Source organism: Colobus angolensis, unplaced genomic scaffold (genome assembly GCF_000951035.1).
Source record: "Colobus angolensis palliatus isolate OR3802 unplaced genomic scaffold, Cang.pa_1.0 Scaffold32, whole genome shotgun sequence".
Lineage (NCBI taxonomy): Eukaryota > Metazoa > Chordata > Mammalia > Primates > Cercopithecidae > Colobus > Colobus angolensis.
Genome location: NW_012116488.1, coordinates 12,473,133 through 12,497,397, shown reverse-complemented (window position 1 = coordinate 12,497,397; position 24,265 = coordinate 12,473,133). Strand labels below are relative to the sequence as shown.

The 24,265-nt window shown below is 42.1% G+C and overlaps 1 protein-coding gene across 2 annotated transcripts in view; it reads left to right on the top strand.

Annotated features, from left to right (window-relative positions):
- Positions 1-24,265, top strand: part of UNC79 (unc-79 homolog (C. elegans)) — a 357,370-nt gene that overhangs the window by 217,388 nt on the left and 115,717 nt on the right. For both annotated transcript variants that reach the window (XM_011951565.1, XM_011951564.1), the window contains exons 15-22: positions 3,978-4,168; positions 4,775-4,898; positions 7,424-7,564; positions 10,153-10,374; positions 12,474-12,701; positions 14,476-14,617; positions 18,805-18,884; positions 18,969-19,117. In XM_011951565.1, the coding sequence (XP_011806955.1) occupies positions 3,978-4,168; positions 4,775-4,898; positions 7,424-7,564; positions 10,153-10,374; positions 12,474-12,701; positions 14,476-14,617; positions 18,805-18,884; positions 18,969-19,117 (1,277 nt within the window). The remainder of the gene's footprint in view (positions 1-3,977; positions 4,169-4,774; positions 4,899-7,423; positions 7,565-10,152; positions 10,375-12,473; positions 12,702-14,475; positions 14,618-18,804; positions 18,885-18,968; positions 19,118-24,265) is intronic.

The window sequence follows — 24,265 nt, the reverse complement described above, 5'->3', positions numbered from 1 at the left end:
TGAGATTACAGGCTTGAGCCACTGCCCCTGGCCTGGAATTCTTTAAGTAAAAGGCATGGTTAAACATGAAAGCCCAGAAAAATAATATAGTGTTAAATCAAGTTTAGCCTAAAACTGCCTCCTTACATCCTTTAAGTTTGGCCTAAAAGTTTCTCTGTACATCGTGATCTATAACAAGTGGAGGTATGAATGGACCGTAGCCTATACCGTGCCAATCACCGAGTTTTGGCCAATCAAATGTAGCCAACTATTTGAACCATGTTCACAAAATGCAAATGCCAACCTATACCCAATCCAGCTGTTTCTGTACCCTTCCTTCCTTCCTTTTTTTTTTTGAGATGGAGTTTCACTCTTGTTGCCCATGCGGGAGTGGAGTGGTGCAATCTTGGCTCACTGCAACCTTCACCTCCCAGGTTCAAGCGATTCTCCTGCCTCAGCCTCCCCAGTAGCTGGGATTCAGGTGCCCACCACCACACCTGGTCAATTGTTTTGTATTTTTAGTAGAGATGAGGTTTTCCCATGTTGATATCAAACACCTGACCTCAGGTGAGCCACCCACCTCGGCCTTACAGAGTGCTGGGATTACAGGCATGAGCCACCGTGCCTGGCCTCACTTCTCTTTTCTATCCATCCCTTTCCTTTGTCCATAAATCATCTTCTACCACGTGGCTGTGCTGGAGTCTCTGAGCCTACTCTGACTCAGAAAGCTGCCCAAATTGTGAATCGTTTATTGTTTGATTAAACTCCTTTACATTTAATTCAGCTGGAGTTTTCTTTTATCAATATAATGGCTACTTTCTTTTGTGAACCCTGAATATCTGAGACGGTCTCAGTTAGTTTAGAAAGTTTATTTTGCCAAGGTTGAGGATGCTCTCCTGTGACACAGCCTCGGGAAAGACATGTGCCCAAGGTGCTCGGGGCACAGCTTGGTTTTATACATTTTAGGGAGACATGAGACATCAATCAATATATGTAAGAAGTACATTGGTTCTGTCCAGAAAGGCGGGGACAACTCGAAGCAGGGAGGGAGCTTCCAGGTCACAGGTAGGTGAGAGACAAATGGTTACATTCTTTTTTTTTTTTTGAAATGGAGTCTCGCTCTGTCGCCCAGGCTGGAGTGCAGTGGCCAGATCTCAGCTCACTGCAAGCTCCGCCTCCCGGCTTCACACCATTCTCCTGGCTCAGCCTCCTGAGTAGCTGGGACTACAGGTGCCCGCCACCTCGCCCGGCTAGTTTTTTGTATTTTTTAGTAGAGACGGGGTTTCACCGTTTTAGCCAGGATGGTCTCGATCTCCTGACCTCGTGATCTGCCCCTCTTGGCCTCCCAAAGTGCTGGGATTACAGGCTTGAGCCACCGTGCCCGGCATTCTTTTGAGTTTCTGATAAGCCTTTCCAAAGGAGGCAATCAGATATGCATCTGTCTCAGTGTGTGGCAGAGGGGTGACTTTGAATAGAGTGGGAGGCAGGTTTGCCCTGAGCAGTTCCCAGCTTGACATTTCCCTTTAGCTTAGTAATTGTGGGGCCCAAGGTTTTCCTTTCACATTTTGTATGACTGTTAATTGGTCTTAATATGACTATGAATTGCGCCCCCCCACCAGAGTGCTGGGATTATAGGCGTGAGCCACTGCGCCCCGCTATGCAGACTTTTAAAGTAACTGCTCCAAGAGGATTTCCAGGGACATATTTGCCTATTGCCAGGTTTTGGTCTAGGACAAACATGAAATTCTCCTGGCAGTGTTGAGCTTTAACATGTAGGTAGGTGCTTAAGGGAGGATGGGGGAATGGATGATTTTTTGTCTGGAGAGTCTGCAGTGTTTACATGTCCAGGCTGAGGCCCAGGACAATTACAATTTAAGTTTTGCTTCTTAAGTGCAGGCTGGTCCCTTTTCCAGTGTCCTGGCATTTTATAGTATCTGCAAGCATCTTTTGGAGGGGAGGTTTTGGGATTGGTAAGAAGGATGGGGTGGGGGTTGCTTTAGGTTATTCCTAAGGCCACATTTATGTTTTTGTAAAGACTCAGTAAAGCCAGGACATTTATTTATTTTTAAAAAATATTTATTTATTTATTTATTTAATATGGGGTCTTGCTCTGTGGCCTAGGCTGGAGTACAGTAGCACAACCATAGCTCACTGAAGCCTCAAACTTCTGGCTCAGTCGATCCTCCCACCTCAGCCTCCCGAGTAGATGGAACTACAGGTGTATACCACCATGCCCAATAATTTTAAAAAAGTTTGTTTAGAGACAGGGTCTCACTAGGCTGCTCAGGCTGGTCTTGAACTCCTGGCCTCAGGAGATCCTTTCGCCTCAGCCTAGAACAGTTATTTTTAATTCTTCAAAGAACTGGGTGGTGGCCTCAGCAGTAGCATTAAGGGATTGGCCTGCCCATCCAACTGCACTATTTTGAAATTGCCCCTTTATGTCAGAGAGAAGATTTCCAACTGATCTGGAAACCAAAAGATTCCTGCGTTCCAGGGCTTCTGAATTTAGAGCTGTGTGCCTTTGGAATGTTTTTATAAATCTTTTAACAGAGCCTTTAGGATCAATTCCTGCCCTCTGAGCACATCATTCCACTTCAGCCCATTGACCTGTAGAGGGAAGTCTTCCATAATATCTCCTATGAGACTGAACTACCAGCCTCCCACTGGGCCATGTGCAGGAGGAAGGTGGTGAAGGGGAGTTTATAGTGGGTGTAGATTTAAATTGTTGTTCTAAATCTGATTTCTGTTGTTTAATTTCATTAAGGAAGCCTTTTAGGCTAGCTGTGATACTTTTTGTGTCCTTCTTTCAGTTACCTGTAGGTAATTAGGACATTTGTTTAGGGTAAGTGCGCTCTAAAAATCCTTTTAAATATGAAAGCTTTTCTAACCCAAAAGATTTGTCATCTGACCATTGACAATTTAGGGTTTCCAAAAGCAGGGTTGTTCCAAAATATGATTCAAAACCAATAAGCCTTTATATGGCTTGACCATAAACTACGTAGCCAAAAAAACTTCAGTAATGATATATTTCAGGATCTTAATGTTATTAGTGCTGATTCTTTTCCCTCTGTACCTGTAACTAACAACAACACAACAGAAATTCCAGAAATATAGTCACTTCCTAAAAATATTTAGTCAGTTGTCTAGGATTTTGGTCAATATGGCACCAAATAGATATTGGAACTTTAAAATAGAATTGATTGATTTTTCGGAATAATCTGGAATTCTAGATGTAATAAACATTTAAAATAGGATTCATTTAAATTAAGGTAATTTCTCACACATCTTGTGTTATTTGGTAAAGACTCAGGACCAGTTTAACCTTTGTTACATTGATACTTAGAATATACGATCTCTAACCTCAGGATTATGAACAACCTAAGTCTGTAAATTCATGATTTTAACCTTTTCCTGCTCTTAAAAATTAGTATACTATCTTAATTAGTTTAAAAAGCCAGTCCTTTTTATTCACAGATTCAACTACCTTTAGAGTGTTCTTAGGAAAAAAATTGTGGCAGAGTATGCAGCATAGGGTAAAAAGAGCACTGTGTACTACCATATTTCCTGTAATGAAAAATCTGCAGTACAAAGCAGTAGAAAACTGTGTTCTTCTGAAGCACAGGTGTAACGTGCATATTGTAATGGATTTATCAGACTTTAGGAATAAGAAAGCTCGAATACTATGCTCATCCTGTTGGGAATAAATCTTTGGAATTTTAATTCACATGTGATTTGGAAAATCTACAGTAGAATCATTAAAAGTTCAATCCGTAATCAATATTTGAGCCTATTGGTAACTATGTTTTCCTTTCTGTAACTGATGGATCCTGGTGGTTTGCCATCTTACGAATCAATCTCACACTGAAGATTCTTGGCTGAGGACTCAGACGTGATGGATTGTGGCCTTTCTCTGTACCCGTTGCCTTAGGAAGTCCTTGAGTATAATTGTAACCAGTGTGTTTCATTCTTTTCCCCTGTGGGTGTGGAAACCCCTTCAGGTTGGTGGCTACTGGGATAAGTCCTGTAGCACAGTGACTCAGCTGAAGGAAGGTCTGAATCGAATCCTCTGCCTGATCCCCTATAATGTGATCAGTCAATCTGTCTGGGAGTGTATTATGCCGGAATGGCTGGAAGCCATCAGAACGGAAGTCCCAGATAATCAGTTAAAAGAATTCAGGGAAGTATTAAGGTGGGTAAGTAGTTTAATGAAATCACTGCAATTATAATCATACCTAATGTTTGTTGAGCATGTACTGTATGCCTGTCACCCTACTAAGCATTTGATATAATCTCATTTACTTTTTAACAACCCTGTAGAGAAACTTGAAGTCCCAACATGAAATAGCTGCAATACCTCAACCGAAGATGATTTGGCATTGTCCCAAAAAGATTTTGTTCTTGTGGAATAGTAAATAGATAAAAACAGATGTTTGTTTATTTTGAAATTTTCAAATATAATTATAATTGGTGGGATGTGGTGGGAAAGTCCAAAGGGAAACTGTTTTAGATGCTAGGGAGCAATGCTAATGCCTTAGAAATGCAATTCCTTCTGTTAAAACTAATATGAAGAAGAACAGTAATGTTATTAACAACCATATGAATTATTTATAAGACCTCTATTTCAGTGACAAACTTCTCTTATAGTAAAGTGAAACATGCTGATAACAGTTCAGAACACAAACTAATTTAAAAGACTTGGCTTTCCAAATAGGGAATAGTTAGAATGACATTGGTGGCATTAGTAGAACCCGATCTATGCCCATTGGTCATTTACTTGTGTTGCTCTGCTTTCCAGCAAAATGTTTGACATTGAACTCTGTCCTCTGCCTTTCTCAATGGAGGAGATGTTTGGTTTTATTAGTTGTCGGTTTACAGGATACCCCTCATCTGTGCAGGAGCAAGCTTTACTATGGCTTCATGTAAGTGAATAATACTTTCGATCATTTTAGGAAATAATTCTTAGCTTACAAGCTTTAGATTCCTGGGTCGAGGGGGTGGGAGTTGTAGCAAAGAGTTCATAAGTCCCTGTGTTTGCCAAGAAAGAATATCTCCTATGCATAGATAAATGAGTAAATTTCAAATATATATTGCTCTAGTTGTGGGTAATAACATATAAATATATAAATTGTGCAATAATATTACTGAATTCATAGTAGCTTGAGGTCCTTTTGTATTTTTCCATCAATGGCTATTAAAAGTATAATAGTTGTCTTGTGGGATTCTGCTAAATCTTTGATATTAAACAGATCATTTACTTGGAAAGATGGGGAAGGATTTAGTGACTAGTTCGTGCTGTTCTCTCAGCCTGGGATGACTTTCTCTTGTGTCTCTATTTGTGAACTCCAACCTACCTTTTAAAGTTCATCTCAAAAATTATCCCCTATGTGAAGTTTTCTGCTACTTCAAGCCCTCATCTTCCCAGGTTCTCTGTGTGAATTTGGTTCTATTTCTGTCTCACAGTTTTTGTCTCTCTCTCCACCTGATTACAACCTCCTGAGTACAAGGGCCAGGTCTTACTCATTTCTGTATTTATAAACCTCTTCATCCTCTCCACCTAGAATATAGCACATACTTTGTATTTAAAAGTGGATGTTCAGGGCCGGGTGCGGTGGCTCATGCCTGTAATCCCAGCATTTTGGGAGGCCGAGGTGGGTGGGTCACAAGGTCAGGAATTCAAGACCAGCCTGGCCAAGATGGTGAAATCCTATCTCTACTAAAAATACAAAAAATTAGCCAGGCATGGTGGCGGGTGCCTGTAATCCCAGCTACTTGGGAGGCTGAGGCAGAGAATTGCTTGAATCCAGGAGGCAGAGGTTTCAGTGAGCCGAGACCGCACCACTGCACTCCAGCCTGGGCAACAGAGTGAGACTCTGTCTCAAAAAAAAAAAAAAAAGAAAGTGGATATTCAATTAAAGTTTATTAAATTGACTTGAATACCTGATATGAAGTTTGGGCAGTTTTAGACAATGAGGACAGAATCAATGTTTAGGTTAACTACAGGTACAGATACATTTCTGTGTCATGCAAGGATAGGATTCCATAAGCTCTTCAAGTTGTAAAGATGCCTTTCTGGGTTCGAAACTGAAGAGCAATATTCTTCACATTTGACAAAGAGTAAAGAGACCATTTTTTTAAAAGTCAAAATTTGGGCCAGCTCGGCAGCTCACACCTGTAATCCCAGCACTTTGGGATGCAAAGGTGGGTGAATCACTTGAGCTCAGGAGTTCAAGACCAATCTGGCCAACATGGCCAAAGCCCATCTCTACAAAGAATACAAAAATTAGCTGGATGTGGTGACACACATCTGTAGTCCCAGCTACTTGGGAGGCTGAGCCAGGAGAATCTCTTGAGCCCAGGAGATCGAGGCTGCAATGAGCTATGATCAGGCCACTGCACTCCAGCCTGGGCAACAGAGTGAGACCCTGTCTCATAAAAAAAAGAAAGTCAACTTTGGGATTTACAATTTTAACCATTTATTCCCAAATGGATTTCAGTAAGCTAATTCTCCTTTTAAGAAAGCCAGTCTTACAAATGGCTGGATGTTGCCTCAGTTACCCAGTTGCACAGCCCTTACACTGGTCTCCTTGGGGATGAGCCCATACAGCTTTGTCCCCCGTACAGCTACAGCGGCAACATTTACACGTTTTACGGACTGGGCTTTCATCCAGCCTTGATTTATAAGACAGAGTGCTGCAGCTGAAGGAGGTTTTCCAGCCTTGGTCTATTTGGAGGATAGAGTGGACACTATAGTGGTTAGAGTTGACTCATTTATAATTAATTGTGGAAACACATGCAAGAGCTCCCATGGGCCAGGCACTGGAATAGGCACTGGAATAAAAATGGGACCAGAAATAGTCCTTTCTGCATACTTCCTTTCTTTAAGCAGCTCTCAGTGGGAGGGATAGGATTAGATAATTAAACAGAAGAAAAAGTAATAATTGCTCTAATAAAGGTATGTATAAAGGTTAAGAAAGCAGAGAACAGGGATGGATTTTTTTTCCAGAAAATTAATGACAGAGAAGGTGACTTGATTTGGGCCCAGACTGACACCAAGTTGTACCAGACAGCAAGATGGGATGGGTCATTGAGATCAGAGTGGGGATGGACTGGAGAAGCAGTGCTAGTCCAGGAGAAAGGTGGGGACCGAAGGCATTAGCGGTGGGTATGGAGAGTGGGGTACAGTGTCAAGAGAAACTGAGAAGTGTTAGTAGAAAGAACTTGGTGACCTATTGGATGCTGGGGGTGAGGAAAGGAGAAAGTTCAATGATAACTTTGATTTTCTTAGTATGAAAGTTGGAGGATGACTGTGTTGATAGAATACATGCAAGGCTAAATATCCTCATGTTCAATAATTTGCTTTGGAAAAAGAAGGCTAAATGTAGCTTTTTTGAGTTTTAAAATTTACATGTGTTTTTTGGGGGATATATGCCTTTTTTTCCCCTAGGTGTTATCGGAGTTAGATATCATGGTTCCACTTCAACTCTTAATAAGTATGTTTTCTGATGGAGTTAATTCGGTCAAAGAGCTGGCAAATCAAAGAAAATCAAGAGTCAGTGAACTGGCGGGGAACCTTGCATCTCGAAGGGTAATTATTGCCACATTTGTTCTTGCCTTACTTTTTAAAATTTTGAAAATCCTTGTCAGTTATCCTAAGCCTGAAAGTACTGTCATAAGAAACCAAAAATGTGTCTTCCTCCCATCTTGCTGTGTTCATCTTTTAAGTGCATTAAATAGTCACATTTGTTTGGTATAGTATATAATCAGTAAGTTACTGAGTTTTCATTTTCTTTTTAATTGCCTTGAATTTTAGCTCTCTGCCTTGATGAAAAAGAGTAGCTTTTTGGTAACATTCCATTTTTATGAGTCTCCTGCTGAATAAGAATTTTTTACCAGCTCCTAGGCAGATCAGTGCTTCACTTTGGGGGTGAGGAGTTTGGCAGGAGTTTGGATGATTTTTTTTCCTTGTCTTTTGGGAAGATACGATCAACTAGTGGTGAATGTGAGGGATGCTGTCACTGTGAACCAACTGAGCCCACTTTCTTGACCCCTTTGCATCACTGTAGATGAGAAAAGTCAAGATAGTCTGGTCTAAAGTGTATACAAACTGCTGGACAGCTTTGATTATTTTTCTATGGAGGCCTGATAGAGTCTCTGCTGATGTGCTGCTGTTCTCAGGCCGTGAGCAGCTGTGGAAAGGTTGACTCTTATTGGGTGGTTGGCAGAAAATGTTCACCACTCTTTCCTTGTCAAGCCTCTCTACAAAATTTCCCCCACTGTTTGCCACAGGCCTCCAGCCATTCCACCTGATATCTAGGGATTAAAAAATGGAACATGATTATGGGTTTGTATTCATCGTTTTAAAGAATATCATTACTTATTTTGTCATCTGCCTGATAGGAGCCAGCTGCCAAACATCTATACTTTATTTCTTTCTTCCGTAACCTTTAAGATGACATTCCTTTGTGTGGCACTTTATTCTGTGCAATGTGTTCACAATAAACAATATCACAGGATTGTGTGAGGCAGCCGGGGAAGAACTCATTATCTTCATTTTACAACTGCCTAACCTGATGTTCAGTGCAGTGAAGTGATTTCCTACAGATAACACTGTGAATGCTTGGGTGTTCTGATTCTTAATGGGGTAATCTTCCTCTTTACCTTAAAAATGGTGTTTGAAGAGCTTTGTGGTGACCACAAAGATTTTTAAGATGGAAAAATATCCTAGGTGATAGGTTCAATCATATCCCAAACCTCAGCATCACTCAATATAACTTTGTACAAACCTGCACATGTGTCCCCTGATTCTAAAATAAAAATTGAAAAAGAAAAAAAAGAGAGAGAAATATGATTTGAGAGTGATGTACAGATGTGTTAGTCAGGGTCCCGATTCAGAATTTATCCCAGATAGTTTAAATGACGACTTTAATGGAGATTCTGCCTAAAGTGTTATGGGAAAGCTTAAAGGAGCTAAAAGAGCAGTATGGTGGACAAGGCACTCAGAGTCCAGGAACAGTCCAGGAGAAAGTCCTTACACCCCCAGGACTGAAGGAACAAAGGAGAGAGTTCCTGGAGTACCAAACAGGAGCTGAACTCTAAGAAAGGGCTGGTTGGAGAAGTTATGGAGTGCTAGAGATGCTCCCAGAGATGTAGCACCCAAGTGGGCAGGGAGAAGGGGAAATACTTCTGCCTTTCTTTCCTCCAGCTTTCAGGACTTCTGCTGGTGCCTCCCATTCGCTGAACCCAGCCAGGTTTGGTGACTCATGCCTCTAATCCCAGCACTTTGGGAGCTGAAGTGGGAGGACTGCTTGAGTCCAGGAGTTAGAGACCAGCCTGGGCCACATAATGAGACCTTGTCTCTAAAAAAAATTTTCAGAAAATTAGCTGGACCTGGTGGTGCATGCCTGTAGTCCCAGCTACTTGGGAGGCTGAGGTGGGAGGATTGCTTGAGCCTGGGAGGTCGAGCCTGCAGTGAGCCATGATCATGCCACTGCACTCCAGCCTGGGCAAGAGAGCAAGACTCTGTCCCAAAACAAAACAATGACAAAAAGCATCCAAAGAATAAAAACCATTGACTTAACCCAGCTGGAAGCTAGGCAGCAAGGGAGCCAGAGGAGACTCAGTCCACGACTTCTTGGGCATAGAGTAGGGCCAAGGAGGTAGTAAAGGTCTGAGTGGGGGTTGAGTGGACAAATGGAGAATAACCAGTATAAAAGGTTTGTCATATATTGTTGACCCATAATAGTTTAATACTTGTAATCCCCAGAGACCATCTTTTAACCAATTGTGTCAATCTCAGATTCTGTGCTTCTGATTCTAAACATTATCTTGCAATATTTTACTTTTGTAAATTCTCATTTTCCAGGGTACAGTTTTCAGTATATTCAGACAATCTGGTCTAAATGGACATGTTTGATGGGTTGAAAAATGTAATGTCAGATGCCTTCATTCTTCAGCATGTTGATGTCACTTCCTGACAACTAGGAAGTTTGAGTGGTTTTATATTTTGTTTTTATATATTGAGAGAATCCTTAGTATTTGGAGGTACTAATGCTATCGGTTAAGGAAGGAAATAAGTGTAACAGTTGGAAATACCTTCCATAGAGTCCCCAAATATTTTACACAGCCATTTGAGCTTCTGTGAGTTCATTTCTGTGTTGCCATTCTTTCTTGTAGGTGAGTGTTGCCTCTGATCCTGGTCGACGAGTTCAGCACAATATGCTCAGTCCATTTCATAGTCCTTTCCAGAGTCCGTTTCGGAGTCCTATGCGTAGTCCGTTTCGTAGCCCTTTCAAGAATTTTGGACACCCAGGAGGAAGGACTATTGACTTTGATTGTGAAGATGATGAAATGAATCTAAATTGTTTCATCCTCATGTTTGATCTTCTCCTGAAGCAGGTAGCTGAAGCATGAGCTTCCTTTAGTTCAGAGGTGAAGAATGAGAGAAAGCGTTGTACAGCAGTTCTTTCCATGTGTTGGGCATCTCCACACTTAACCGAAATGATGCAGCATCACCCAAGACCTTTTGCAAACTCCTTTGGGGATTTCCCAGAGAGTCTGAAAACTACTTATGTGAATATCTGCAGTGATGTTGACATGAGAATGGATTGAATTTTAGAAACACCCTAGCGTCATTAGAATTGATTCTGTTAAATAAATTGCATGAACAAAAAGTATGATACTATTGTTGGGAGGGGCAAGGTACAACTCTATAGTGATGAAGCTAATTTTAATATATTTTATACATTGATTTTTAAAGTTAATTTTAAAAGAGAAGTTAAAAAGGTTTTGATGAGAACATTTCTTTTTAACCTTTTATTTTGAAACAATTTCAGATTTGCAGAAAAGTTACAAGAATACTATAAAGAATTTCCAAATACTCCTCCCTGCAGTTCTCCAGATGTTAACATTTACCACATCTGCTTCTCTCTCTTTCTCTGCATGTGTATGCATTAATTTTTTAATAGATTGTTTGAGACTAAATTGCAGACATGATGTCCTTTTATCCCTAAACACTTCAGAGTGTGTTTTCTAAAAAATAAGGACATTCTCTTACATGAACATAGTACAGTTATCAAAATCAGGAAATTAATAGTGTTATAGTACTACTATATAACTTACAGAAATTATTAATGTTAAAAATTGATATAATAATAGTAATATCTTTATAGCAAGAGAAGAAAGCCTGGCTTTGATTAAGGAACAATCTAGAAGCACTCATTGCAATTATATGTACTGTTTCCTTTGTCTTCTTTAATCTAGGACAGTTCCTCCGTCTTTATCTTTCACATCCTTGACTTTTTAAAAAAAAAAAACTTTAAATTTTTGTGGGTACCTCTTGGGTGTCTATACTTATGGGGCCTTGACATTTTTGAAGAGTATGGTCTGGTTATTTTGTGGACTTTCCCTCGATTTGAGTTTGCCTGATGCTTCCTTATGAATTAATTTGGGTCATGCATTTTTTGGTAGGAAGACCACAGATGTGATGTTACGTCCTTTGTAATGCATCATGTCAGCAGGCATAAGATATAATAATGTCCCATTACTGTGATGATAACTTTGGTCACCTTAACCAAGTGACCAAAATCTGCCAGATTTTTCTGTGATAAAGTCACTATTTTCCCTTTTGTAACTAATAAGTAATTTGTAAATACCTTATGGATTTCCTATTTATTTATCAGACTTTCATCCACTAGTTTTAGCATCAATGGATGATTCATCAATTATTACTATCGTGACAGTCAAGTGATAATTTTCCAATTCCATCATTTCTTCTAAATGTATTCGCTGGTACTCTACTGATGGAATAGTTTCTCCTTCTTTCCCATTTGTGTGTTTATTTATTTATCTACTTGCTCCCGCAGTGCCCATGGATTTTTATGTTATTTGGTGGGTTATAATCTGTCACTGTGATTCTGTATCTTGATGCTCGTGTTCCACAATTGGCCAGTGGGAATCTTTTCAAGCTGGCTCCTGTGTTCTTTTGGCACGTCCACATCATTCCGTGAACTCTTCCTTAATTTCTGGTGCGACAAGATGTTCCGGGCTCATCTTATATTTTCCTAGCCCCAGCCCTGGAATTCAGCCATTTCTCCAAGGAGCCCTGGTTCCTTTTAGCAGCTCATGGTATTTAGAAACCAAGATCTGGATTCTAGGTGAGGAGGAGCATTTTTAAAATGTGTAAAATCTCACAAACCGACGAGCCAAAAACAACAACAGCTCTCTTTTAAATGTCCTACATGATTTTTAAAATAATTCCGGTTGCTTCGTCTTGTGTTTATATTCCTTCTAGAAAAACGCATGGACAGCAATGTATATTCATGGTCTTGAAGCCTATATTGTCTTTAAACAATTCAATATTGCTGTCAGTTAGTGAAAATTATCCCCAAGTAGTGTGCCAATGGAATATTGGACAAATGGACCAAACTCCTTCATCTTCTTCTTTTTTTTTTTCCTGTATGTGTGTGTGTGTGTGTCCTTTTTTCGATGTCTTCCAGATGGAGTTACAAGATGATGGAATCACGATGGGTTTAGAGCACAGCTTATCAAAGGACATTATTTCTATTATAAACAATGTCTTCCAAGCCCCCTGGGGGGGATCCCACACCTGCCAGAAGGATGAAAAAGCAGTCGAGTGCAACTTATGTCAGTCTAGTATCCTCTGCTATCAGCTTGCTTGTGAACTCCTGGAGAGACTAGCTCCCAAAGAAGAAAGCCGGCTGGTGGTAAGCAGTTGAAGAAACAAGATGACCTATGTATAATAGCATTAAAGACTGCAGTAGCTGATGTAATGGAGTCTTCCTCCAGCATCATCTTAGACTCCATGCTGGGTTATACGTGAGACTATGTTAAAAGAAACTTTTCCCATTGCTTCTACCAACTCGGGCTCTTGGAAAGGGATACAAACTGGAGCCACACTATACAGAATTCTATTAAGTGGCTTGAGTGAGGGTTGTAGTGCCTCCATTCATATGGTTTCATGCATTGCTAGTATTCTTGAAAGAACTTTTATCACAAAGTTATATTACAAAGTTTAAGTGACAATGAATACTGTAGTTTTTTTTTTTTTTTTTTTTTTTGAGAGAGTATCTCACTCAGTCTCCTAGGCTGGAGTGCAGTGGCTCAGTCATGCTCACTGCAACCTTTGCCTCCTAGGCTCAGGTGATTCTCCCACCTCAGCCCCCCAAGCAGCTGGGACTACAGGCACCCACTACCATGCCTGGCTAATTTTTAAATTATTTTTTGTGGAGACGGGGTTTTGCCATGTTGCCCAGTTGGTCTTGAACTCCTGAGCCCAAGTGATTCACCCTCCTCGGCCTCCCAAAGTGCTGGGATTACAGGTGTGAGCCACCACACCTGGCCAAATGTATGCATTTTTAAATTGTTTCTCCAGCTAGCTGTTGACAGACACTTGGGTTGCCATACCTTGCTGTCTGTAACTCACATGTTGTAGCAGTTTCTCGCTCCTAAAAATTTGACTACCCTGGACAACCAGTATTTGTGTCTTTAAATTTTTTTAAAATTTATTTATTTATTATTATTATTATTTTTAGAGATAGGGTCTTGCCCTGTCACCTAGGAGTGCAGTGGTGGGACCATGAATAGCTGCAGCCTTGAACTCCTGGGTTTAAGGGATCCCCCCACCTCAGCCTCCTGGGTAACTGGGCACAGGCATGCCACCATGCCTGGATAATTTAAAACATTCTTTTAGAGATGAGGTCTCACTGTGTTGCCCAGGCTGGTCTCAAATCCTGCCCTCAAGCAATCCTCCTGCCTCAGCCTCCCAAAGCACTGGGATTCCAGGCATGAACCAGTGCACCTGGCCAGTATTTGCATCTTGTTTTTTGAGATGGAGTCTTGCTCTGTCGCCCAGGCTGATGTGCAGTGGTGTGATCTCAGCTCACTGCAACTTCCACCTGCCAGGTTCAAGCGATTCTCCTGCCTCAGCCTCCCTAGTAGCTGGGATTACAGGTGTGTGCCACCATTCCCGGCTAATTTCTGTATTTTTAGTAGAGACGGGGTTTCACCATGTTGGTCAGGCTGGACTCGAACTCCTGACCTTGTGATCCGCCCACCTCGGCCTCCCAAAGTGTTGGGATTATAGGCGTGAGCCACAGTGCCCAGTCATTTGCATCTTAATATAGTTCTGTGAACCCCTTATTATTCCTTCCTAATTAAGTCCTGTTATTGAATAACATGCACATGGCTGGGAGTGACTTGAGGTGAGAAAGCAGGCCTAGGAAGATTTAATGATGTTTTTGATCTTCTATATATATTTGAAGTGAAAGAAAATGTTTCAGCAATAGTGGATAGAGCTTTCTTTTCACTGTTCTGGCAATAAGCTCGAGGTCTTTTGGGGTGTGGTGCCTTGGCCTCTGGCCTCAGCAGCATGGGGCCCAGGACACAGCAGGTGTGCAGTCCAGCTTTGCTGAGCTGAGCAAACTGTTCCTGACACCCCTCCAGGGCTGCTTACCTGGCTGCCTGTCCTGTTTATTTCAGGAGCCCACAGACAGCCTTGAGGATAGCCTCCTTTCTTCCAGACCAGAGTTTATCATAGGCCCTGAAGGGGAGGAGGAGGAGAATCCTTCAAGCAAGCATGGGGAGAACCCAGGCAATCGCACGGAGCCTGTGGAACGTGCTGGTAGGTGTGCTCTGACTGCTGGGGAGTGTACTGTGTGCACAGGGCCTGATGTTCAAATCACTGGGTTCTTGGTTTAATATCGACTTGGGCAAATTCAGACGTGGTTTCCTTAGTATAGACTTGTGCAGAGGAACATTTCCCAGCAGATTATAAAGTGAACAGATCCATTACAGTTCCCATAGAACCCAGTTCCCTGAGCATCTTTCTGGCAGTAGGTGCCAATTTTCAATAAAAACTCATCACTTCCCTACTTACAATGCATGGTGTTTTCTGTGGACCAAGGCTGGGCGCTGACAATCTTGACAGCCACTCAGGGCATCTGGCCAAAGCAGAGTGTTTTTGGATAGAAGAATGGGGCTCTGGCGGTTGGGCTGTGCAGGTTGAGCTTGGAGGCTACTTTGTTGGCTCTTAGCTGGGACTGGGGAGTGGCCTCTTTCTCATTTGTCTCAAGGTTCTTGGGTGGATGCAGTGGGGGCAAGCGAGATGGCAGACGTGCTCAGGAATCGTACTCTAGCTCCTTTCACATGACGGCATTTAGGGATTTCAGGATGTGACCCCACGTGCCTCTGGGAAAGCCTGATTTCTAGCTCTGGATGGTGGCACTCTGGGGATCTATATGAGACCTGGGGCAGATCTGGGCAGCTTTTCAATCTTCCTGCATCCATGATCCGAAAGAGTTGGAATAGCTTGCTCCTGTTTGGGCACAGTGGCTCACGCCTGTAATCCCAGCACTTTGGGAGGCTGAGGCAGGTGGATCACCTGAGGTCGGGAGCTCAAGACCAACCTGACCAACATGGAGAAACCCTGTCTCTACTAAAAATACAAAATTAGCCAAGTGTTGTGGCTCATGCCTGCAATCCCAGCTGCTTTGGAGACTGAGGCAGGAGAATCACTTGAACTGGGGAGGCGGAGGTTGCAGTGAGCCGAGATCGCGCCATTGCGCTGTAACCTGGGCAATAAGAGTGAAACTCTGCTCAAAAAAAAAAAAAGCTTACTCCTGGAAGCCCACTCCAGTATCGGGTGGCATGGGCTTGGCATCATTCCTTCAATGAGCAGCAGATATTATTAGGGGACTGTTTTCTGGGGTTCATTGCAACTGTGGAGGTGTCTTATTCAGACTAAAGTAACCCTACAAAGTCTTTGGTCAGAACTAACTGCTTCTCCAGGGATCATATGAACAGTGAATTGTGTATGAATATCTCAGTTCACACTATTTCATGTCGTAAACCTTAGAATTTGAAGGAATACCTGAGATTGTCTGGTTCTCTGGTTTTCAGTGTGCATTTCTTGGAGCTGTAAAGGCTCGGTGTGATTTCTTTTGGAACATCCTCAATTGGGGCAACCCCTGGGGGAAAGAGGAGGGCAAAATATAAAGACCCATCAGGCTCCCCACCTTGCTTCTGCCAGATTATTCTGATGACTTGCTCTCTTTCGTATGTTGGGGTTCTTTTTTTTTTTTTTTTTTTTTTTTTTGAGATGGGGTCTTGCTCTGTCATTCAGGCTGGAGTGCAGGAGAGCGTGATTGTGGCTCACTCCAGCCTTGGCCTCCCAGGCTCAAGCAGTCCTCCCACCTGAGCCTCCTGAGTAGTTGGGACCACAGACATGCTCCACCATGCCCAGCTAATTTTTTAAAACTTTTTGTAGAGATGGGGTTTCGCCATGTTGCTCAGGCTGTTCTCAAACTCCTAGGCTCAAGCGATCCACCCGTCTCAGCCTCCCAAAGTGCTGGGATTATAGCGTGAGCCACAGCACCCGGCCATGTGCTGGAAATCTAAGATTTTCTGTAAACAAAATATTCTGCAGAAAAGAAGTTTACAATCTGCTGATCCAGTTTATTTAGGCTTTGCACTTGGCAGATGAGGAAAATAAATCCCAGATGGGTTAAATGACTTGCCCCTGGTCATGTCACTCCTACTATTCATTCACAATTTGTACTTCGTATTTCACATGATTCCAGAGCTGTAACGGAACGTCGGAGTCACTGAGAAGCAGAAACACAAACAAAAGCTCCACTCCCCAGCTCCAAGTCTGGGTATCCCTGGGATGGGGACCTGGGAATTGGAAACAACTAATTAATGGCAGAGTTGGGACTAGAACCCAGGTCTTCTAGTTTAGTTTAGGATTAATTAACTTGTTTTAGGTGCTGCAGCAGCCAGGGCCCAGGCCTGCAGTTATGTTTCTCTCAAGCTTTCATACCTAAGGGAAGCTGGGACTTCACACATGATCCAATAGCCTGTCCTCTTTCTATGCAAATATATTTTTCAAACCTAAGCTTGCACACAGATCAATTAACTGCTGCTTTTATTTCTATGCAATATTGTATTGGAACAATGGTTAAAACTAAGCAGTTTCTTTTTTCTTTTCTTTTTTTTTTTGAGACAGGGTCTTACTCTGTTGCCCAGGCTGGAGTACAGTGGTGTGATCTCGGCTCACTGCAACGTCCACCTCCCAGGTTCAAGCAATTCTTATGTCTCAGCTTCCTGAGTAGCTGGGACTACAGGCGCCCGCCACCATGCCCAACTAATTTTTTCTTTTTGAGACGGGTTTTGTCATGTTGTTCAGGCTGGTCTCGAACTCCTGACCTCAAGTGATCCACCCACCTCAGCCTCCCAAAGTGCTAGGATTACAGGTGTGAGCCACTGCACCTGGCCAGCAATTTATTTTTAAATGTTTTTCTTTTCCTTGCTGAATTGTTATACAGTCCACTTATTAAAACACATGCGTTGTTCTCCCCTGCATGCTCCTCCAGGCTCCTGTGGCAGCTTTAGCCTCTTTTCCTGGTCAGGCTCTCTGCTGTCTTGCAGGATGCAGTTATAAATTGTCTCCTCAGGAGAGCCCCTCTTCTCTTTCTTCCAAGACCGGGGTTCCCTGCTGTTCAGAGTCTCCCTCCTGCTTCTGCTCTGCGGGCCTTCAGGTGGTGATCTGGAGCTCTGCTGTCCTAGAATTCAGGGGTGCTCTGTCGACACATGTTCAGAGGCTTCCCCTCCCTTCTAGTGTGTTTCCGTTTTTCCCATCTTGAGGCCTGGCCCTATTTCCTATAGCAGTCAGATATGTCCACCACCAAAAATGTATTGAAAACGTTCACATCAGACAAAACAGTCAAGTACTTACGACAAGCATTTAAAATACATTCAGGTGGGAGACTCCCAATGGACTTTTCAGTATCTAGACCAAGAGAATTTGACTGCCATTGCCTCTGATCCTAGGGATTGCCAAAATGTGTAATGGTGATTTTAACACATTCTGCATTAGTTTCTGCGTCTGGTTAACTTGTGAATTCTTTTCTCTAGCATGCCTCACATATAATATATTGCTGCCCCCAGTATGGGGGCAAAAGTTTTAGAGATCCTCACGAGAGGGTGAAAATAATGAGTAGTTGTTCTCATCTGAATATGTTCAGCTGTTTCAAAATGCGCCTCTTTTTGTGAGAATCCATGGGATAAACCCCTTTAATTGGTAGTACAACTTGAACAACTCTCTATCTCTCTCTTTTTTTGAGACTGAGTCTTGCTCTATTGCCCAGGCTGGAGTGCAATGGCACGGTATTAGCTCACTGCAACCTCCACCCTCGCGGGTTCAAGTGATTCTCGTGCCTCGGCCCTCAAGTAGCTGTGATTACAGGTGCCCACCACCACACCCTGCTAATTTTTCTATTTTTAGTAGAATGGGTTTCACCATATTGGCCAGGCTGGTCTTGAACTCCTGACCTCAAGTGATCCACCTGCCTTGGCCTCCCAAAGTGCTGGGATTACAGGCATGAGCCACCACGCCTGGCCGAACACCTCTCATACCTGCATATCTCCCTTCCAATTAGGAAGGCGTAGCTAGCCAGGTTCCAAGTCCCTTCAGGGAGCAGCAGAACTAACAGAACTAGCAGCACTGTGCAGTCCATCATGTATGCAGATGTCTCTGGGTAGGGGTAGCTCCAGGGAGCCAAAGACATCTGAATTCATGAGGGACTGCATGGTGGAAAATGGAAACTGAGAATTCTCAATTCAGAAGATTTCCTGCACTAGTATCATAGCAGGGATATATGCTAATTTGGAGAGCAAATAAAAACATTGCTCAATGTTGCATATATTCTATGTCAATTTGTTACTCCTGTTGGTTTTTATGATCTTGATAAATGATGAATGATGGGAGAAATGAAGAGTTAGCCTAATTTTTGTGTAATTATTTCTTCACAGCAGTAAAGAACGATACTGAAAGAAAATTTTGCTACCAACAGCTTCCAGTAACATTGAGACTAATATATACCATTTTCCAGGTATATTTTCTGATGTCTTTGAATAGTTGGCTTGGTAGCATTACTGTTTTGGATAACTTAGTAACCATGTGGTTTTTTGTATAGGAAATGGCTAAGTTTGAAGAGCCAGACATTCTTTTTAATATGCTCAATTGCCTGAAGATTCTTTGTCTGCATGGAGAGTGTTTATACATTGCCAGAAAAGATCACCCTCAATTTTTAGCCTACATTCAGGACCATATGTTGATTGCAAGGTATGTCTTCCTAATGGTTTATTTTGCTTGTTTATATATTAAGCTTTAGTTGTGAAAATTCAAGTTAGATTAAGATTTACTGGCTTGTTTGGGTTATTTTTCGAGCCAGGACAGCTCGATTGCCTATAACTACTTTTATTTTCCTTTTTTAGTCTAATTTAAACTACGTTAATACAAGGAATGGTAATTTCCATTTGCCAGATACTGAATAAATAGAAAAGTTAAAGTAAAAATTATTTTATGCCTTTCACTTGTTAGATGGCTTAAGAATATAGAAAATATAGAAAAATGCCCCAAAAATGTTAATATTTACCTAGTATAATTAAGTAAGGACTTACCTACCTTCTTACTTAAAATACAACTGCTAATAGATATCTAAATCTCTCCATATGCTATCTGATAAGTTAGTTTTTAGAGACTGGTGAGACATTTGGAAAATTATAATAAAACGTTACCCTAGATTTACTATGTTTTTCCTCCTGAAAACCTTAAAATAACTCTTGCAGTCTTCCTGGAAATAAATCAGAAACATCCTTATTTTATATGTATGAGAATGAGTCAGCAAAAAAGGAAAAGATTGGTTCAGGTTAACCTGATGACAAATCACATTGAGGCTCTATCTTTCTTTACTCATTTTGTTTATTTATTTATTATTCATTCAACAAATATGAGGGCTTATTGTATACATTCTTGTTCTAGGTACTTAGGGAATTTGCAATCTAGTTTGGAAGGGGTGAATCCTATATAGAGAAAAGGTGACCATATAATTTAGTATTCAAATCTGTCTACGTTTGAGAGTGAAGAGAGCTGGTCTTCATAATAACCACGAGAGGATGAATATAAACTCGACAGTCTTGGTTAAACTAAGATTCATATTCATGTATGTATACGTCACTGTCAATCCAAGGGAATGTGATAAATGACTGCTTGATACAGCTCAAAGGTGGGAGAGAGCATTTCTGTGAATGATGAATGATGAAAGGCTCTGGAGACAATACCGCTTGAATGGGCATTGAGATAACGACAGAATTTTCATTGGTAGAGACTTGAGATGGGTGGGACATGTTGTAAAACCTGGTAATGTCAAGAGCAAACAGATGGAAGAGTTGGAAAGAAGGGACCAGAAATGAGCAGGGCATACTTGGGGGATACCAAAGCTTTGTTTTATTTTTTATTTTTTATTTTTTGCTGGATGGTGTGGATGTAAGGGAGTAATGGAAAATGAGGCTGGAGAAGTAGGTTGGGACCCAAGTATGCAGGGCCTTGAAGATAGGGATTTTATTTAATGATGTTTGGAGATCCATGGAAGACCTTAAAATAGAGTCAGAGGTGTGCTTTACTAGAATGAGTATGGAGAAAAGAGAGATTTTTGGAAACACCCAAATTTAAGAGAATGCTAAGAGCACATTGCAAAGGCTTACTGAATATAAACACACAACGCAGAACTTTCTTCTGAAAGGTTTGTTAGAAGAGGAAAGGAAACATCAAATACTTAGAGAGAAAAGGGAGTAGACATTAAGGATTTTTAGGATAAAGAAAATCTGAACGGCCAGGCGCAATGGCTCATGCCTGTAATCCCAGCAGTTTGGGAGGCTGAGGCAGGCGGATCATGAGGTCAGCAGATTGAGACCATCCTGGCTAAAACAGTGAAATCCCGTCTCTACTAAAAATACAGAAAAATTAGCCGGGCGTGGTGGCGGGCACCTGTAGTCCCAGCTACTCGGGAGGCTGAGGCAGGAGAATGGCATGAACCCAGGAAGCAGAGCTTGCAGTGAGCTGAGATCACGCCACTGCCCTCCAGTCTGGGCAACAGAGTGAGACTCCGTCTCAAAAAAAATAAAAATAAAAATAAAAAAAAAGAATATCTGAACATATTTATGGTCAGTGGGAAAGGGCCAGAGAAAGTAAACAGTTAGTGGGTCCAAGTTTTGGCAGGCAGGAGAGTGTGTGATCAAGAACAAAGGGTCGGGTGGAAAACAGGAAGAATACCCTTTCCTTTGAAAGAAGATACATTTTGAGGAAAAGAGAAAGTGTTAAGGAGAGTTTATAACAGCTGACTTAAGCCTTAAGAATATTAGGTGTTGATGTCTTCTCCTGAGAGGGGGATGATAGACGTTGTATTGGGAGCTTCAGGAACATGGAAAAGAGTACGAGACAGCCTACATGAGGACAGCATGCAGGCTTTAGGGTTCGGCTGAGGTTAGCTAGCACCAGTTTGCAGGGGACCAAGTTGGTAGGGATTGGGGTTTCTTTTCCTCCAGTGCTCAGCGGCTTAGGAGTGGATGAGAGCAAATGGGCAAAGGGTTTATTCAGGACCGGGGACTGGTGATATGGTTATGATGGAAGCTCAGAGGGATGAGGTTTCCAGAGTGATGAAACAGTTGTCTCTGGAATCCATTCTACGACTGGATGCAGATGAAGCCGAAGAATTGATATTTGGGAGAGGAGTATGGAGAAGAGGGCGGAGGTGTCTCAGTCAGGATGGGCTGGGGGCTGGGGGGAAGTTGGGTGTTCTCAGCCTTATAGAGGGGAGGTCAGCGTCTCATTCAGCAGAGTAAAGACAGAGGCCACTGGGGATGAGGAGGTGTGAATGAAACCGAGGCTGGATCCACTGACAGCATCTGCAGAGGCCTACTTGAGGAGCAAGACTGAGCTAGGTGCCTAACTGACCAAAGAATTGGGAGAGGACCCTGTGCATCAATGTCGTGGGTTTCAAAAGAAAGAGGCTGCTAAGAGGAGGCCTGGAGGAAGTCTTGGGAAGTGAGGGTCATTTGGCCCAGTGAAGACAGACTCATTGAGACTCTGGACTCTCAAGAGAAAATCTTAAGGCCAGGCACAGTGGCTTATCCCTGTAATTCCAGCATGTCAGAAAATGGAGGGAACAGTGTGAAGTTCGAGACCATCAGCAGATCTGGATGAAAGGAGTGAAGGAATGGGGCTGAGAGTTAGGCAGACACTCCACGAATTCAACATGGGAATACAAAATGGACATTTTTTTTTTTTATTGTGAAAGCAACCCACCAGAATGTACACTTGCCAAATGGACTGTTAGTACCACGGGACCACCCACTCGGCCTTTGGGGTCCATAGTCCAGGCTGTCTCCTTAAAGGGCCAGATTTTCTCCGCAAAGTGCCACCCTGACACAAAAACCATGATGGACAATGAAAGGACCTGTGGAAAAGATGCTCTGCTTCTTTCCAAACAAGTCTGCCCTAGAGAGCTGGGAAAGCCGAATGGGACTGGCCGAATCCTGGGTTTTGTCGTGGGAATGGTTTTCTAGCAGGGCTGCCTGGTTTGCATTCTTCAACTAAACCGGAAGTTCCATGAGGGCACAAATTATGTCTTCTTTTTCCTTTGCACTCTTCCTAGGGCCTATTGTGTGCTCTGGAAGCATCATCATCCTTGTCATCATGATGGTAGTAGCAGCTTGAGGTTTCTGCATACCTACTAAGTGCCATGCTTTCTGCACATCTCATTTAATACAGCCCACACTGGGAGGACACGAAGGTTTAGAGAATTTGCATGTGGTACACAGCTCATGAATGGCAGGGTTGGGATGAGATCCCTATTTGTCTGACTTCCACTATTTGGATTAAGCATACGGCATTTAAAAAATCACTCCTTTTCATTCTATAGCTCTGGTATGCCTTCTGAAAAACAGCCAACTGGAGTGGCTCGTACCTCCATATGTTCTCTGTAAAATGGAGATGGCACGTGTCACTCTTCCCCTTTCTTACCAGTGCAACATGAGCTTTGTAAAGTCACAAATACAGGTGACCCTTGAACAACGGGGAGGTACAAATGCTGACCCCTGTGCGGTTGAAAATCTGTGTCTCACTTTTCTCTTCTCCAAAACTTAACCTCTAATAGCTTCCTGTTGACCAGAAGCCTTGTGATAACATAAAGAGCTGATTAACACGTATTTTGTATGTTTTATGCATTATTTATTGTATTCTTACAATAAAATAAGCCAGAGAAAAGAAAATGTTATTGAGAAAATCATAAGGAAAATGCATTTACAGTACCATACTGTGTTTATCAGTACCGTAAGTTTATGCCATCTGTTTACAAGATGAATTGTGTATTTGAAAGGGTGAGCAGCTGCAGCTGCAGACTTCAAGCTATGGTACATATCAAGCAATTCAGCTTTTCTTAGTAATGTCGTGACTTTCGTTTGCTTTCTGGGAGCACTTCCAGCATCACTAGTGGCACTTCATATGGGACCCATGGTGCTATTCAGGGTTTATGGTATTGCACTAAACACAATGAAAAAGATGCGAGAAGTGCGAGGGATCACTTTTTACTGTGATTTGCAATTTACTGGAGAGAGGAACTGCTCACACAGAAAGACAACACTTGAGCTCACCTGAATAGCAACAGGAGATGGCCACAAAATTATTACCATAGTACAGTGTGTACCACAGTTGGTTTTATGCAGTTATGATTTCATACTGCATCTTTACATTTGCTTAACATTCCTCTCCACTGTGAATGGTGCCATGTATGGTCTGTAAATGTTTGTGTAAGTTTTCATAAATCTTAACTTTTTATAATAGATTCATGTATAATTTATAGTAGTAAATGTTAAAATAGACTAGTAACTACATATATTTTATACATTCATGACACAACTTTTCTTTTTTTTTTTGAGACGGGAGTCTCACTCTGTCTCCCAGGCTGGAGTACAGTGGCGTGATCTTGGCTCACTGCAAGCTTCGCCTCCCGGGTTCACGCCATTCTCCTGCCTCAGCCTCCCAAGTAGCTGGGACTACAGGTGCCCGCCACCACGCCCGGCTAATTTTTTGTATTTTCAGTAGAAACGGGGTTTCACCGTGTTAGCCAGGATGGTCTCAATCTCCTGACCTCGTGATTCATCTGCCTTGGCCTCCCAAAGTGCTGGGATTACAGGCGTGAGCCACCACGCCCAGCTGACATAAATTTTCCTTAAATTTTTTCACTATTTTTAGGCTACATGGTACATCTGTGAACTTTTTAAAATTGTTGCAAATCTCCTAAAAAGTTCAATATGTTTATTGAAAACAATCCGTGTGTAAGTGGGCCTGTACGGACAGTTCAAACCTGTGTTGTTCAAGGGTCAACTGTAGTTTTGATTCTGATATTGACTCTGGAGTCAAATAGAAAACAAA